The 17816-nt window shown below is 41.3% G+C and overlaps 2 protein-coding genes across 4 annotated transcripts in view; one reads left to right on the forward strand and one right to left on the reverse strand.

The window, feature by feature from the left end:
- DCAF6 (DDB1 and CUL4 associated factor 6) overlaps positions 1 to 5775 on the reverse strand; it is a 48196-nt gene extending 42421 nt beyond the window's left edge. For 2 of the 3 annotated variants that reach the window (XM_033146764.1, XM_033146763.1), the window contains exon 1: positions 5529 to 5775. In XM_033146764.1, coding sequence (XP_033002655.1) covers positions 5529 to 5622 — 94 coding nt within the window. In that variant the 5' untranslated portion in view covers positions 5623 to 5775. The remainder of the gene's footprint in view (positions 1 to 5528) is intronic. The other variant, XM_033146765.1, reaches the window with a different exon arrangement.
- A 677-nt stretch (positions 5776 to 6452) lies between these two features.
- Positions 6453 to 17509, forward strand: MPC2 (mitochondrial pyruvate carrier 2). The gene is made up of 5 exons (XM_033146768.1): positions 6453 to 6656; positions 11882 to 11922; positions 14916 to 15000; positions 15359 to 15470; positions 17275 to 17509. Exons 1-5 carry the CDS (start codon positions 6551 to 6553, stop codon positions 17312 to 17314), a joined length of 384 nt encoding a protein of 127 aa, XP_033002659.1. The 5' UTR covers positions 6453 to 6550; the 3' UTR covers positions 17315 to 17509.
- Positions 17510 to 17816: the final 307 nt, after the last annotated feature.

The following is a 17816-nucleotide window of genomic DNA, read 5'->3' on the forward strand; positions in this document are numbered from 1 at the left end:
CATCAAACATAAAAAACTTCCCTAAATACGGCTGCCTTCAGATGTCTTCTAAAAGTCAGATAGATGTTTATTTCCTTGACATCTGATGGGAGGGCGTTCCACAGGGCAGGCACCACTACCTAGAAGGCCCTCTACCTGGTTCCCTGTAACCTCACTACTTGCAGGGAGGGAACCGCTAGAAGGCACTCAGCACTAAACCTCAGGCTGAATGATGGGGGTGGAGACACTCCTTCAGGTATATTTACCTCTCTACACTACCAACACGCCTACCTTGGTAGCACTATAACCCTGTCAAGAGTGTTAAGGAATGAATGCCAAACACATTATTTTTATCATGTATGTATGGCATGGCTAAAATAGCAGATTTAGTATAACACTGGCCTTTAGGCAGCAAAGCAACACACCATGTTTTATATATCAGGTACATGTCTAGATAAGTCACCCATATGGTATGGTATTGCCCTCCTCACCATCAATCAATCATGAATACAAGCAGGAATGCATTGAATTTAGAAGGTATTTTAAAATTACAGTGTGTTAAAATAACTAAATATTTGCTAAAATTACTACACTGAACTATTTCCAAACAAAAAATGATATTACTTAGTCATTGTCAAGGTTGCTATGTAAACTACTATACTTAAATTGTAGCAAATGACCTAAATGATACTTCATTCACTTTACAAACCTCTAAAATTAACATATCTGCAAATATGAGACCAGCAAGGCTATATTCTAAAAGTATCTCTAGTCTTGTTCCCAAGCATGCTGAAGTTGTGTCATCCTACATGAAATGCTAAGCAAACAACTCTCACAAGACTTATAAACTTTTTCAAACTGTATTAGAGAGCCCCTTTCAAACTAATGTCACCGTATTAATAATGAACTTGATAGCACAACTAAAAGCTGCAGTGCTATGAACTAAAGATTATGCTATAAGAAGATAGGTAATCTATGATCATTCTTAAACAATTATACTTCTAACTACTGTTGTTTATGGTAAATATTTTGCAATAAGCCACATACTCTGTAAAATTTAGTTTACTCTTCTTCAGTCTATTTTACAGTCTCTTCATCCTCCCTGCTCTCACTAAACTAGAGTGTTATTTTTTTAAAAAAAGATGCATTTCCTAATCAAAGCTGTATTTTGAAATAAAATATTTGAAATATTAAAACGACTCTTGACTTTATTTTTTTAAAGCTTTTAGTTATGATCCAATATTTAATTCCATTTGGTTGTACACAATGCTATGCCAGCAGAAACTCACCAGCAGAATCCCCCAACCCTCTGGAGCTGATGGGAGGGCACAGGATGGAAGAGAAGAAATGGAAGTCCCAATGTACACAAGTCCCTTATACTAGCAGAGCTACAGCATTGGATATAGCCCCAGTAATTAACACACAAGCAATTGCAATGTATAGATATTGCTATAGAATTGCTGTTTAATGCAAAAGTATCTCTCTGAAGAAACTTGGTGCAACCACCTTCATGACAGTGTTAGCATATCAGCCCATCAGGATTGCTAACAGGACAATGTGGCCAAATAATGAGAATTCTATTTTACATTTTTGGAACGGACTGTCAGAAGCCGACTTCATACAACAGGTGGTGATGGTTTATTTTTTTAAAAAAATTATGCACTGCTTTTCACCACATCTCAGAGGGTTACAAATAAAAAAAATGTACAACGCACAAAACTTAAAACATAAATTAAAACATCAGTGTAGAGCATTAGAACCATGTTCATGATGCAAAGGCCTGAAATGAAACTGTTTTAAGCTGTTCTCTGAAACTTAATAGGAACAGTGCCTGTCTGATTTCCAGTGGGAGGGAATTCCAGAGTTGAGTCCACTACACTGATGTTGCTTTAGGACTGTTGCTGCCTTTTTCCACACCTGCTTAATTTGTCTGTATGTCTGTAAACGGGTATGACAAAACTTTCTTCTGGTAATTTTATATGCTGCCCTTCAATATAAATATGCTCATACAACAAAGCCAGTACCAAATATTTAAATATTTAAAACAGCAAAAAGGTTGTAAACAACTCAATGGTAAAACACTAAAAGCAGCAACAATAAAAAGCATAGACAAAGAGTTGAAACCAAAAGAAAAGTAACTGAAAGCCCAGAAAATGTATTATTGTGGTATCAAAAAGGGTATCAAAAAAGCCACCAGGCAAATCTTGCTGAGAAGAGAATTCCAAAGCCAGGACACCACAAGTGAAATAGCCTATTCTCCCCACTTGTCACCCCCTCACCTCAGAAGATGGGAACACAGAGAGTTGCACATCCCACAATGATCTAGATGCATGGGCCTACTAGCTGTGCAGCAGGCATCCTCCAAATGCCCTTGTCCAAAGCTGTCTAACCAATAATCAGTAAAGATATCTAAGAAATTGTGAGTTATGGTCCAACTGGCTGGTCCTTATCAGAAATCTGCAGCTGTATTTTGAACTACTGTAGCTCATTACTTAACAGTATTCAAAGGCAGTCCTAGACAAAACACGTGGCTGCAGTCTAATCTGGATTATACCAGAATATTGATAATTTTCTACTGCACTTCTATCTACAATAAGCCTCAACTGGTAGAAAGCACTTTGAACCACATGGGATCAGTGACAAAGTTGGATCCTAGAGTACTCCCAAGCTGCTTTAATACGTCACTGCTCTTTTCTCCCACACAGATTGAGTTTAGAAAGCTGCTTCATACTTTCTCATTGCTCAGCAAAAGTGTGGCAAATTAAATAAAGCTATGAATACCCACACTACTATAAATGCAGGTTTGTTAGAAAATAAGTACAACAAGAATAAAATAGGTAATTTCAGACTAGAATATTGGTTGCTGATTTAACTCAGGCCAGAGGTGGCTATTTTAATTCAAAATCAGTTACTCTTAACACAATATAAATATGCTTTTAAACTCCAAATATATAGCATCACATAGCCAAACATTACCTACAATTATTATTTTATATCCCAAACATATAACCTACAATTAGAAACAATTTCTTTGACAAAGGTTGTGACAAAAATATTTTTCAAAACTGTTTATTTCAGTTAATTTATCCAATAGCAAATTTTGTCTCCTTCATCTACATAGTTGGGGACACCACAGGTGAATGAGTCCACTCGCCACTTTAAGAACAAAAGAGAGGACAAGAAGGCTTATAGATTTAGCTACCCGGTACTTTCTTTACAGATTCTCAAACACTTTAGGTGATTACTTTAGTAAAGTGTGGCCTATGAAACTTATATAATTCTACTTGTCTCTAGGATTTGATGTTCTCTGGGGGAAAGGTCAATTCCTTCAAAATGTTAACAAGTCAATATAAAGTACATTTTAACAGATTTCTCAGCCACAATGACTGAGGAATTTCAAAACTGTTACTGAATTAACTTGGTTTAAATATGTGTTGCTCTTTAGGTATGTTTCAAGATATACAAGTATAGCATTTTAACATATTTTGACTCTAAACCTGCAACAAGATAACATTAAATGACTGTATAAGCAACCATTTAATGCAAATCAATAGAGAAGGGTGCTCAGCTGTACTATTTATTACTGTAATGAAAAACATGAAGCTGTAAATAAAAGATAACAACATTGAAACTTTATACCATACACATCTAAAAGTTATATTGGATCAAAATACACAAAGGACTTCTCTCATCTTAAGCACTCATTTCTAAATTAAACTAAACTTTCAAACAGTAAAACAAGGTAACATGCCATGACCCTCTCCAAAAGATCACTTAAAAAAAGCATTGTCACCACTCTGCTCCTGTGCCCTTGCTGTAATACAGAAAAGAAGAAGAAGGCAAGAGCAGAGGTGTAAAAAATATTCTTAAAGTGAGCCGTTTTTGGTGGTGTACACAGTAAAATCTATGAAGACCCCTTTCCTTCAATTAAATAATAATTGGAATACATAGTCAATATTTCTGCAATAATAAAATACTTCTTTGAGCATTAGCCTCCCCAATTCATTCCTACACTTAGTTATCACTCACTTACACTTAGTTACAGCACTTAAGTTATCATCCTAAGATAACTATAGCCAATTAGATCTGCGATTCTATACCTAATGACAATGATGTCAATCAGACCGTAGATAAAGAACAGAGAGGGGAAAGCTACTTTAAATAGTCTTAAATTTCACTTTTAAGCCAATTCCCAGAGGAAGGGAGGTAATAAAACATGTGGAAAAAAGATTGTGGAACAAGTCCAAATCTAGTTGTGCTCTAGTGCATATCACTGATGAATGCTTCACTTCCATCCATACCAAACACAAGTTCAGTAGGAAGCAGATCAATGAAAGTCATGAGAACAAATATCCCTTGTAGATTGGTGCATCTGCTTTAAAACTATCAAATATATGTTATCATATAAATTTTCATCTCTTTAAAGTAACATATTCAGCAGCATCTTAAAGAAGAGATTGAAGACTTCCCATATTGGGTAAAAAAGTAAGATGTCCCTGAGTCCAAAGAATATTTGTGTTTGTATATCAAAAATCGAATTAAAATCAGAAAAAATCAAATTTTTGTAACAATACTGTAACACTTTCAGAAAATGCAGTGAAATTAGTATTTTTCTAATAGAAAAAGTGCAACATTTAACTAGCTATCATTGCCCAAGACAAAACTATACCCAGAATCCATGAATGATATATAGTTATTTATGTATGCAGATTTGTTAATGCAAGCCAAAACAGCCAAACTTTTCTATGAATCAATATACTAGAAGGAATCAGTGCTACATTCTTCTTTGTAGGGAGTTGGGGGGGGCATCTCTGGGAGGTACAGTTTTATGACACTTTAAAATGCCTTCAACAGTTAAATACATCCACAACCTGTTTAGCTCATGGCAATGACAGGCAGAGACACTAAGCCGTTCTGATTTCCCTTTGCGACTTCTTGCAGGGGCCGGGGGTGCAAGTGTGTGTGAAAAATTATATATCATAGAATAAGTACTATCGAGTTCCAACTCAGCATCCAAAGATAAGGGGGAAGTTGCAGAAACAGAGGGTGAAACGCCACTCCCCAAATGATTTCAGAAAAATCTCCGAGCGTAGTGCAAATGGGGGGGGGGGGGAGAATTATAAGTGAAGAGAGACAAGCACACTAGAAATACTTCTGAACGTTTCGTGCCGTCGCAGTTTGGTTTTGCTTTTCCAAAAAGGACCCGACGCTCATTCCCACCCCAACGCCCTCACGAAACCGTCGTGGAAACTTGCTGTACTGTATATACAAGAGATGGGAGAAGGACGGAATGGGGTCAGCTATTGAGCCGACCACCATAGCTGAAAGGCCGCCTCTTCTCCCCACCCCGCCCCGAGCGATGACCCGAGGAGGGGGCTGGGGGTCAGCGAAGCAGCCCCACCACAGCGCACAACAACCCTGCCCGCCCTTCCCCTCAGCCGGAGCGCCGCGGAGGAGGGGCGGGTGGGGGGTGGCAAGGGCGACCCACGACCACCTCAGCTTTCCCCCAGCGCCTCAGACCCCGCCCTCTCGCCCTTCTCCTTCCTCACCTAGGTATCGTCTCCGCAACAGGCCGGGCTCTTCCAGCCCCAAACTCCGCTGCCTCACATCCCACAGGAGGTGGGTACAGCAGTCCCGGGACATGGCACCGCGCGCTGACCAGGGGGATCCGACTCGCCGCCGCCGCCGCCAGCGACATCAGTCGCTGCCACTTGCTGAGGCCGCCCCCTCCCCCGCCTTCACCATGGAGACCCGCGTGCGCGCTTTGCGCGCGCGTAACCACCACCACCACCACTACACCGCCGCTCAACAACAATATCACCCCTGTCGGGCGCCAGCAACGGCAGCCTAAGCTCCTCCCCTCGCTGCTCCTCTGCTCCTCCCACATCCAGGGATCCGCTCGCAAAGGATATCGCGAGAATTCACCCGGCCCCTCGTCCTATCGCAGCTCACGGTCACAAAAATGGTCATTGAGATGTTCATGTCGCTGTTTAGCGGTCATTCCTCAGTACGGCCTGGACACCGGGGGAAAGCCGACTTATCGGCCGTTTGTGTCTTTTCTTACGCTTTCCGTACACTGGCTGCTCAAAGATGTCTCAGCAGAGGAGTTAAAAGGGCAACAACCACCACCCTTAACGAGCCTTTTTAAAACAAAACTCATACTGGGTGAGGGCAAAAGAACATTGAAGGCGGACATGTTTGTTTTGGGAGCCAGGTCCCCGTAATCATTGCTTGAATCGTCATCAATCTTCGTCCGCCGCTTAGACCGTCATAAAAAGAGGACGCCAATTGACCGCGAGAATGTCATCAACGTCGGATGGCAAAGCCGGTAATGGAGTAGCTAGCCAGTAACGCGAAAGCCAGCTGTTTAAACCCCGCCTCTTGCTCCGTGCGTGAACAAATCAAAATCAGGAACAGCGGCTCGCCCCACCACCCTGCTTCTGTGCGTGAGGAGGGGTTGTGGGTTTTTGTGTTTAACCCCCTCCTCTGCTCAGACGGTGTGAAGAGGAGAAGGACAACGACAGGTCGAGCGGGGGCTTCGTTGCATCAGCCGCTGTCATCCGCACACAGAATGGCGGCCGCCGCCGCAGGGTTTCGTGCCTCTTACCACCGGTTCCTGGACCGAATCGAGGTCATGTTGCCGCCCCGGCTGCGTCCCTTGTACAACCACCCGGCAGGTATTTGAGGGAAGGAGGAGATGGGGAAGGTCGTTTCCTTGCTCGCCAGCTGGGGATAACTCGTGAAATGGTGTGCGTGTGAGAGAGAGCACTTATTTATGAAAACAAATAATATATGCGTGGAAACAAAACCGAGCCCCCTCCCACCCTCCAGTGCCTCAATTCCCCGCTTATAAACGCGGAGAGACCACGGCCACCCTAGTAGTGAAAAATGTGCACTTGTGTTGTATCTGGTCATTCTGCTCGCTCCAGACCAGGGACTGGAGTTCATCTCCTCATGGCCGTTGGCCTTGTACCAGTTGCCATCTCTCATACTGGCCTACCTCACAGGATTATGGAGGGTAGGAAAAGGCCAGGGTGGGGGCAGAATTCTTTGGCAAAAAGTGGGGTAGAAATAAAATTTAAAAGTCCCGGGTCAGAGTTGGTTAGTACTTGGAGACATGGCAAAGTAGATGGTTTAGTCTCTGTCCTTGAGATCTCCTGCAAGGTGGTAGCATTTCTTCCATGGTGATGGGAGGGGTGGGCTTTGTGGAGGTCTGAGTTGCAGTTTTTTGGCCTGCTTTGCACAGCCTGAGACCAGTCCTTCCATGCTGCTGCTTCCTGCTGGTTAATTGTTATTGTCGTCGTTAACAAAGGCTGCATAGAAGTCAAAGTTCTGTTTGTCCTCTTTGACACAGATTCTTCTGGGAAAACAAACTCTGCCTTTCACTAGGAATGGTGAGAGAGATTTAATATGGTGACCAGATGCAAAGAGAAATTGTCATATAGGGGTAAGAGAAGCTGCACCTGCTGAAAGTCCTCTTTCTGTGCTGCTATTTAAAATTCAAGATGCCTGTCCTTCACTGAAGCCAGTCAGCTTAGAGGATAAAGTTGGGGCTTTCCTACATGGCATGGGTCAATCTTGCAACTGTTTGCTCCTTTACAAAATTATTTTCTTGTGAAGGGATGCTGCTTAGGTTGCACCAGCTCCTCAAAAACTTGCATCTTCAGAAAGGATTCCATGCAGTTCTGTTGCCTAGGGCCCACTAAAATCCTTAATGCTTCCCTAACAGCAGAAATTATACAGTAGGTCCTAGAAAGGTAGCTGACTACTTTACTCCCATGCACGTTGAAAGAAAAGCAGTGAGTTCTAGGAATTAATTCCCCCCCCACACACACACACACACCATCCCTCAATTATCATATTGTCAGGAGACTCTCTTCAGTTCTTTCAAGGGGCTTTTGAAATATAGGTTTTCAGTGGAAACTGCCATTAGGTTTTTCTTAAAACTTCCTAAAACATTGTGATTCTTGGTGGCTGTCAGCAGCCATACAACAACATAACTGGATAACAAAATAGTCTAAAAATTAGGGAACTGGTAGACTTGATTACAGATTCCTGCTCTGTTGCTGACTTTTCCTCTAGACTGAATAATCACCCTTTGATTAATCACTGGGGAAAGTACTGGTAATCTCTTATCGTTACTTATAATCCATTTTTAAACATGAAGCTCTTTATCTTTCCTTTTTTATCTGCAACTGGCTTCTTTGGCTTCACTATCTCTCCAGCGTGAAACCTTTAGAGGTCATTTGTAGATGGGCTTTATAAAAAGACGAAAATCAATTAACAAAATTATTTCTTCCTTTGCCACTCTTTAGTGCAAGCCGGTTTGTGGTGTTTGGACAGAGGAATCCTTGTCATAAGATTTTCTGGTAGTTGCAAAAGCTGATCTTATCTATACTTCAGTAACTGCATTACTTAATTGTGGATGTAAATTCTCTGTGCAGAACATAACATGTTCCTGCAATATGCTACTTTATAGTCTCAGCTTTTATTGGGAGACTTGGATTCAGCAAAGTACTATACCTGTTACACAAATAAAAATACCAAGGAGCATGAAAGGTGATCCAACTGATACCAAAGCCCTGATGGCAGAAACATTTATTTCTTGTGAAAGAAGCTTGCAGAAGGAATAAACCACTGTCTGTCAAGGAAGTGTGAATACAAATACTGAATTATAGTAGTGCAAAACTTGTCATATTGTACTTTAAAATGGAAGTTGGGACTCTACTTCACATTTATGCAAATTTAAAATTAGTCTTGCATGTCATGACTTTGGTATAGTCCCTGACTTTAGATTGAGAACTGTCTGATTCAGTGTTTGCTCAGGATTCTGTAGGTAGCAAATTACAGTGCTGCTCTAACTTAATAGTGCTGAGGATTACTGACATAATGTTTGTGAAACATACCTTATGAGCAGTTCATGTATTTGCTGTATTAGTGCTGAGGATTACTGACATAATGTTTGTGAAACATACCTTATGAGCAGTTCATGTATTTGCTGTATTATTAAGGCTCTAAAGTAAGGTCAAGCAATGAAAGGACTACACTAAATTATTGTCAGGTGTTGCAGATGCCTTTCCTCACAAGGTCATCTTCACTGTCTGGAAAAGGGGATTCGTGGAATAATAGTTTACTGTCTACATGTAGGAAAAGGTTTATTCCAAAAAGCATTTCTTCAAGAGCTTCTGACAAATGTTGGCTCATGTGGCTTAGTTTCATACCTGTTGAACTGAGTGTCCAAGTTTGAACTGCTGTTGGCATTCAGGCATATTTTCCAAATCTGCGTCATGTCCATGGTGCAGGTCAGTTTGATGGCCTAATTTGATAAGTGACATTTTACCTAGAATACAAGCTGCAGTAGCTGGGGAAAATCCTGTCACATCTGGTTTGTGAAACACCCTAATTATCTATACTTATTTCAGTACTTTTTCTGTCTTCCACAGTAGTTTGTCAGTCTTGCTAAAGGTCATGAAAGTTCTGAAAAGTAGCCATCTCTGCTTTTCGTGACTGTTGCTATGCAATAGAAAGTTGGTGTTGGCAGCAGCACCACATGACTTGGTGGTTTCCATTTGTTCTTTGTGTAGCTCCTCTGAATAGAAAGCTCTTTAGAATTCCTCAAATGCATCAAGAATAACTGTGCTGCTGTCTTGCAAGAAATGCACAGATTGCAACAAATTTAAGTATATTTAGGAATAATGATTAAAAAAAACCACCAACCTGAATAATCCCATCAGTGAAAGTAGCATCTTCATTTACCTACATAACATCCTGACTTCTCAATGTTTCTCTGAGTTGTATAGCTTATAACTCTAGAACAACTTCTATACAGCATTCCTGACACCTCTGTGTTACCAAAAAATCTGTCAATTTGGAATGTTTAGTATATAGAATGAGCTCCATAAAAGCTGTTGTATCATGTTTGTGGATTAAAATTAAAAGCACATAAAACCCACTGCTGCTTTCCTCCTTTTCCAATTAGCAGTTAATCCCAATATTATGCAGGTCCGTTCGGTCCTTTCCACAGTGTGGTTCATCCCCTAAAGGGGATGAATGATGACTCTAGTGGATAATTAAAGCTGTAAAAGTTACTTTGTAATTTATTTAGCAATTGGTCAGCTAGGTTCCTGTTCTACTGGTGTATTTGACACACAGCTGCTTGCAAAACACAACCAACTTGTCCTTGTTTGGAATATTCCTTACTTAAAGGTCACATATACATATTATCTGTGCTGCTGCTGCTGCTGCATAATTTTAGTCTTCGGACTTAATGGTACTTTTGCCACCTTTAGAAGGCAATTTGTATTATTTCACACATTGGTAAATCAGTCCTGCTGCATTTGGGGGCCCTTCTGATCACTCTGTTGAGTGGGACCCTGGACCTCTGCCCCCAAAGTCCTGCTCTGATAGTACCGCTGTGTGATCTATGTCTTGTGTTTCATATGCAATGCCCTGGCCTTAACTATTAGATTTATTGTTAGGTGGCACCAAACCCTACAGATAGCTTCATTAAGTACAAGCCCTGAAATTTGGGCTCCTCTTCAAATCAGTACCTAAGTTTTGCAATGGTTTTGCAACCTTTTTGTGGGGAAATGCCCACATCTTGCTGCACCTTCACAAGTGAGTAACTGTTGACTTGCAAGTTCTGCTTCTCAGAAGGCAATCCTAGTGAGCTCTTTGGGGCATCTTCTAAGTATGTTTTAAACTTAATATACACTAAAAACAGAGGTGGGGTATTACCAACAATGTGAACTTGCCAGACAGTTCTCTTGTTGTTTAGTGATTGTGCACCAGTCTCATACATTCATTGAAAAACAAAGGTGAAGAACAGTAACTCTAGTATGGCCCCACAATGAGTAAGACAGTAACCTAATTTTGGAGGTGCTGCAAAATGTGAGGGTTTTGCTACAAAAAGGGTTGGAGTGACTCAAACAATGTTGGGTTTCCGGGTGATACCTATGATCCCCAATTCATGTAGCAATTACTCGGTAATGCAGCGTTCGCACTGCAAAATGACTGCAAAAAATTGGCACGGGATTGGAGGGAATCCCAATTTTGGGGTGCACACTTAATGAAGCTGCTATAGAGCCCACTACCTGTGAAAAGGTCACATTGTACGGCAAAATACTCTTTAAGACCTTGGTTTAATCTCTGAAGAAGAATGGCTCCAGAGAATCCTGAAATTGGCCATCACTTCCATTGGAGCAACACTGTTTTTTGCATTTCTTTTAATTACACCTCAAAGTGTTTGTAACAAATCCTTCAGGTGCTACAAAAGAAAAGGGTACAAAAGTAGTTTGAACAGGTCAGACAACAGAAGGTAGGAAGCAGAATATGCATTCAGCTTGGTGTCAGATTCCTCATGAAGTGCTTTGAAGAGAGTTGTGTAAGTATTATGATTGCACATAAGGAAAAAGGGATCAACAGACAATTGCAAAACCTATGTTGCAGGAGAAAAGCAACTTTGTGGATCTGTTTTAGTTTTTGCACTGTTAACAAGTACTGTACTAGAGACAGAAACATTTGTTCCTGCCCCACAAATGATGGGGCCCCCAGCTAATCATGGCAGAAAGTGATGCCTGGTACCTCTGGACAAATGTAGCAGTCCAGAGGCAGGGGATTATATTTCTTTATGTGTGTGGGTGTCATCTGCATTTTCTCCCACCACTTTGGTAAAACTGTCCTTTGTGTCATAACTCCCATTTCTTGTTTTCAGATATTTGATTGCACCTCAGCAGAAGAGCTTTTATCACTTCTCCCCTGTGCTGTAGTATAAAACATAACCATTTTGTTGGTGCATATGCATCAAGGCTACTTGCTGTTTTAATAATTCACACAATTCAGTGGTTTTGTGCAAATCGGCACACAGCAGAATCATGTAGCTAATGAAATATTTCTCTTTCAGGTCCTAAAACAGTGTTTTTCTGGGCCCCTATTATGAAATGGGTAAGTTGCGAAGAGGTTTGTACTACTGACAATTTTTTGTTGTGACTGGCTACTGCTAGTAATTATCACTATTGTACTGCATTTCATTTGCTTCTGACCTCACTGTTTTACACTTCTCCCACATCTAATACATGTAGCTCAAGATAACATATCATACATCTGAAAAGAGTGCACTGTAGTCTACAAAAGCCTATGTCATAAATAATTGGTCGGTATTTAAGGTGCCACAAGACTCCCCCCCCCCAAAAAAAAATGTATTCCAGTCTGTTTCCACCCTGGAGCCCTTTGTGGGAGACGGGCAAGCTATACATGAATAAATTAAATTGTGGTGCATGTGTTTTAACTGAACCTGACTAAAAATAATTATATTATGTTGTTTGTATATATAGACAGACAACTCTTTCTTCTTGCCTGAATTCTGCTGGTCCATGAGAAGTATTTGGATATGTTCGAAGAAAGATGTAGAAATAAGTCCCACCTTAATTGTGTTGAAATGCCATCTGACAGTTTAGCAAAAATTTCTACTAAACTAGGTACTAACACTGCATATCTTCTCTCTGAACTAGCATAGTGCTGTTTTGTTGCACCTGCACTTACAACCATGGCATTGGCTACTTTATATAGTCACTAGTTGGAAGCCACTAATATCAGTATGACATACATTTAATATAAATACAGCAAGACTGCTTATTAGAATCGGGAAACACAACTTTCCAGTTCTTAAATGTTGCATTTGGTTTTGATGCACAAAGCCCTTAAAATACCCAGGCCTTGATATTTCAAGGGCCATTTGCTTCCACATGAACTTTCCTGTGTAGTATGATCTTTCTCCTGCTCAGTGTCCTAACATTTTGAGGCGTGGTGAGTGAGCATGAGGTGCAGGGTCTTTTCAGCTGTAGCACCTTTATTCTGCAACACCCTCTCCTTATTAATTCCCAAGTATTCAATAAGTGACAAGACATCTGTATTGTCTTGTCTAGCAAGTCCCAAAGCTTTTAGAAAATATTTCCTGCCCAATATGTTAATTAATTCAAACAACTCTTAGCTGGGTGTCTCTGGGACCAGCGTTGTATAATTGCCATCTTTTTCCTGTAGAGACGAATCTCTTTGCACTTTTTCAGTTAAAACAGGCAAAGCTGCTTCATCAATCAGTTATAAAGTGTTTGAAGCCTAATAATACCAGATACACTGGGCAGTGGCAATCATATTTCTGACCTGTGTAGCACAGGAAAAAGGCAAAACCTTATCATTGAAGGCTTTCTGAAAGCAGCAAGAACTGTTGCTCTTTCATTTGCAGTAGTACAAGCCACTATTTGCACCTCACCTACTTAATCCACTCAACAGGATTAAGAATCACAAGATTCAGCTGGCTGTCCAAAACAGCTAAAATTTATTATTTGTCTCCACCAACTTTTCCTCCCATGTAACATGCCCCCTAAACATGGGAGTTACTCTAGCTCTTAAATTGTGAAGTGCATGAACTATAGCAGGGGGTGGCCAACTCCCAAGAGACTGCGATCTACTCACAGAGTTAAAAACTGGCAGTGATCTACCCCCTTTTGGGGGGTTCAGGTCAAAGTTGTTGAGCTTCTTTTAGGAAGGAGAAAGGCCCATTTTGGGGGGTTCAGGTCAAAGTTGTTGAGTTTTTTCAGGGAGGAGGTAAAATGTTGACCTTTTTTTAGGGGAGTCACAGTTGTTCAGCTTCTTTGGGGGCACCCAATGATCTACCGGTGATCTACTGCAGATGTCCAATGATCTACTGGTAGATCACGATCTACCTGTTGGACATGCCTGAACTATAGTAACGGTGTTGCTGGAATCTGTCTGTCTCAAGAGACACTGGAGTGCGCCTCCGGGGGTGAAGTCAAACTGCTGTGTTAGCAGCACCCAGCTGACCTCCCTAGAGCATAAGCCTGGGCAGTGTGTATGGAGGTCCTGGGCTGCCCAGACAACAAGACCTCCCTCTTTGCCTTGCTGATGTGGTCCAAAGGAAAGCAGAACAATATGTTTGGCACCAGCTTGGCTGCTAGAATTGCCGGAAGGAGGTATACAAGGTGCCATCCAACCGTCTTAGGGACACCACTCTGAATTTGTGTAGGGTTTACTGCTTAACCTTTTCTTCTCGCAAAGATATCCCACAAAGCAGCAGAGGTATAGGATCAGAGTTTTCCTTCTCCTACATGGGCTACCTTCCCAGACTGACACACCCCATCTGCCCTCTCACTTCCCGCTCCAGTACATGCAAAATCCACCTTCTTGACCGTTGGACCCACTATTGGTCTCATTCGCTCAATCTACCAGAGCCTGTCTTTGCATACAGGGGAAGTTCCTAACACACTGAGGGTTTGAGACTCATTGGCTACCTTCACCTGGTTTAGCCAGCCATTTGAAGCCATTCCGAGGGTGTGGCTACTGTTGCATGCTGACAGCTTCTATGAAATAATGGAGTAACAAGAACTCAGGCCACAGTAATGGTTTGATTAATTTCAGTTTTACAAGTCTTTTGTAAATTTATTTCTTAGTATTTGTGTGTCGAGTAGAAACCAAGCACCAGGAAAAGGCCCTGTTTCGGAAATTCTTCCTTCTTCAGCTGCAACAATAAGAGACCCTATGTAAATTATATCCACAACAGTCCAAAGTTATCTAAAAATTATATAAACAAATATATGAGATAATTGCAATGCAAAAAACTGTATTTGTGTATGGATCTGTCCCTGCAAAAAGATGTACATTGGCAAATGCTCCAGGCAAATAAAATTCAGGATCAATGAACACCGATCCAGAATATTTCCGACAGCTATGAGCCACAAGTGAGAGTTGAATGCAGGGTGGGGACCAAAGATGAACAAACTACCCCAGAATGTGCACAGTCTTCCTCACCAGAGGTGCTACCCCTCCCCTAACACCCCATAACTCCCAGTGATTAGGTTCTAATTAATGAAGACACACTGCTATAATACTGCACTAAAGCTGGCTGCTACTTCCTTTTATAGGGCTTGGTATGTGCTGGAATGGCTGATATGACCAGACCAGCAGATAAACTCAGCACATCACAATCTGCTGTGCTAACGGCCACAGGTATGTTTATTCTCACTTTGCTGTTAACTATCTTTTAATTAAATGTTTAAAAATCATTACCTGATGATAGAAGTTGTGGAGGAAAGAACCAGTTATTGCTTCCATGTAACACATTATGGATTGGGATGCCAGTTCCTAGTGCTGCCATCTTCCATTCTATAAGTATGGGGGGGGTAATCAGGTTGCCTCATAAATAACTGAGAACACTCAACTTGAATGGCATAAGCATGAAGTTTTCTATCATGTTTAGATGCAACTTTTCTCCAAATCTGAACATCTGATACTGCAATCATTGTTGACCTTTGGTACTAATAAATCTACTTGATATTAAACCTTTGCTTTCTTTATGATCCAACAGGTCTTATCTGGTCGAGATATTCTCTAGTTATTATTCCTAAAAACTGGGGTCTCTTTACAGTTAACTTCTTTGTTGGCTGTGCTGGAGGCTCTCAGCTATACCGTATATGGAGGTAGGTATGGCAAGTAGGTCAGAAGACTTTAAGTTGTAGCCTATTCTAGGATCTGTTCTTCAGACTGGCTGAGCCGCTTTCTTCACTTTAGGGCTTCTCAACCTTTTTCCTGGCATGACTCATTTGCTTTAACAGTACATGAAACATCCAATCTTCTGTCATGGGAAGTGATGACGGAGAAACTTCATTGCTGCCGTGTTACTCAAGGCATGGCAACCAAGAGGGTTGTTCCCACCCCTTTCCTTGTGAGACTTCTCAGTCCCCAGTCTAAACCATTATATTTATCAATATTCAAGCTTTATTTGGCTTGTGCAGTGGAAATCCCCCTGCCTATCCCTGCCAGGCTCTTAAATCCTTCTGCACTATTCTTCTTCCACCTGCTTCCTGCTCCATTTCAGCACCTGCAGTAACTATCCTATATGAATTTGGGAGCTGGCAACCCTCTCCTCCCTTTAGGAATTGTGGCATATCCCACACCGTCAGATCCTTAGCCTTGACTGCTTCGGTAAGATATAACACGATAGCCCTCTGACTCCCGACTCCTCTGACTGTTTTGAAGCCATGCAAATGTTGCTCTGGCCTTCCTGCCAAAACATAGTTGTAGAGTGGATGTAGAAGCTTCTTAAGCATTATCCCTGACTGATCCAAACCACCAGTGGTTATACTTAATATCCTGGTAAAATAGATCACAATTGGGTATAGCAGTCAATTTGCGCCAGGTGTTGTGCTAGTCTGTATTCTGTCTTGAGTATTGGAACTGCAACAGTTGTAAAGGCAGAAGCCATCCTATAGCTACTTTATCAAACAGTGTTAGGTATAAAGAATAAGCATCATTTGTAGCTAGTTTAAATATGGCCTAATCTAAAGCTTCCTAGTAGCATTTTAGAATAAATCTACCCAAGTTTAGTTTCCATTCTTAAGGGTTCAAAATTCTAGAAAGGCTAGTTTGTGTACACAGCAAAAATGTTTGGCAAGGGTGGGCAGCAATGCTTACTTGGCCTCCTGGCACCAGCATCGCTGAAAATTACTGGGAGGGGAAGAGAAAGGGTGTAGTGGTGGGGAGGTTGGAACAGTGTGAATACCAATTACCTTCCTTATCCTTTCTCCCTTTCCCACAAACCACAGTGTTGCCAGTGCAGGGTGGCCAGGTAAGTGCCCCTGGCTGCTCCTGGCACACAGTGATTATTCCTCCAGCTTCTAGGTGACACTAAGACAGTTAAGCAGGAGCATTTTTTGCCTCTTTACTTGATTGAGCGGAGTCTTTGGGTAGAGGAGACTCGGTCCATGGCAAATGAACACCTTGAGTTGCACTGCAGGCACTTTTAAAAACCAGTGCAGATCAGATCAGCTGTAATATTACCTATATACCTTCTCCCAACTTTTAACATAGAATAATTAAGCTACTTTTCAAATAGTGCTTAAAAGGGATTTACATCTTAAAAGTTGGCTTACAAATATTTGTGAAGTTGTAAAAGAGGCAGGGTTTCAAAAGCAGATATCCTACCTTGCAACCGTAAGTGCTCCCTCACTTTGTGTCTGATTGTAAACAGAGCAAACCATTCCTTGAAATATACCTCCCCCCCCCCAAATAAAAGAAGTCAACAATGATCAGAAAACTTCTAAGGGGAGGAGGGAAAAGCTGCTTCTGTCACTGCCCCCGTCAATAGTGGTATATTATATCTTAACCTTGGCAAAGAGCAACCCCTCCTTGGAAGCACATGCACCCAGATTGTGTCTGGCAAAGCTAAAGTATGTAACCTAAACCTTGAATTGTAACCATAATTGACTATTCTTTTTCTGACAGATATAACCAAGACCTAAAAGCCAAAGAACTGGAGAAGTAGAAATTCAAGCTCAGCTCCTCAGATCTCATCTGCAAAGCAACTTCCCAAGGGACCTAGATTTAATCTTGTTCATTTTGCCCTGTGTGAATTTTTACTAAAGTTGGTAGAGCATGTTTTTTTCTATAAGTTTAGAAAGCAGTTTCTTTACATGGAAATAAAACCTTCTACTAAACAATAAAACCTGAAGCTACGTAACTTCAGTAGGTTTTTCATGATCTTAAAGGCTGTGAGCAGTGGTTCTGGTTGTAGAATACCCCTTCCTCCAAAGCTGCTCTTGAGGATAAGGGAACCAGCCCTCTCTGTAGCATTTGATGCAGTGTATGGAGTCGCAGCTGTTGGGGGTAGGTTTGGTGATAATTGGGCATACACCTATCTTTTTGGCAAGAGGAACTACCTTGTGCATGAAGGTGCTACTCGACCAACTTGATTTACATTTTTCATGCCACAGTTAAGTCATGACTAAGATGTTGAAGATGTCGTAATATGCTTTGTGTGGTCCCTC

Source organism: Lacerta agilis, chromosome 4, assembly GCF_009819535.1.
Source record: "Lacerta agilis isolate rLacAgi1 chromosome 4, rLacAgi1.pri, whole genome shotgun sequence".
Classification (NCBI taxonomy): Eukaryota; Metazoa; Chordata; class Lepidosauria; order Squamata; family Lacertidae; genus Lacerta; species Lacerta agilis.

Excerpts from the sequence above, each read along its gene's own strand:
- MPC2 (XM_033146768.1), top strand. The coding sequence starts at position 6,551 with ATGGCGGCCGCCGCCGCAGGGTTTCGTGCCTCTTACCACCGGTTCCTG. Across the intron at positions 15,001-15,358 it reads TGCTGTGCTAACGGCCACAG|GTCTTATCTGGTCGAGATAT; the intron begins GTATGTTTATTC and ends ATGATCCAACAG. Across the intron at positions 15,471-17,274 it reads CAGCTATACCGTATATGGAG|ATATAACCAAGACCTAAAAG; the intron begins GTAGGTATGGCA and ends TTTTTCTGACAG.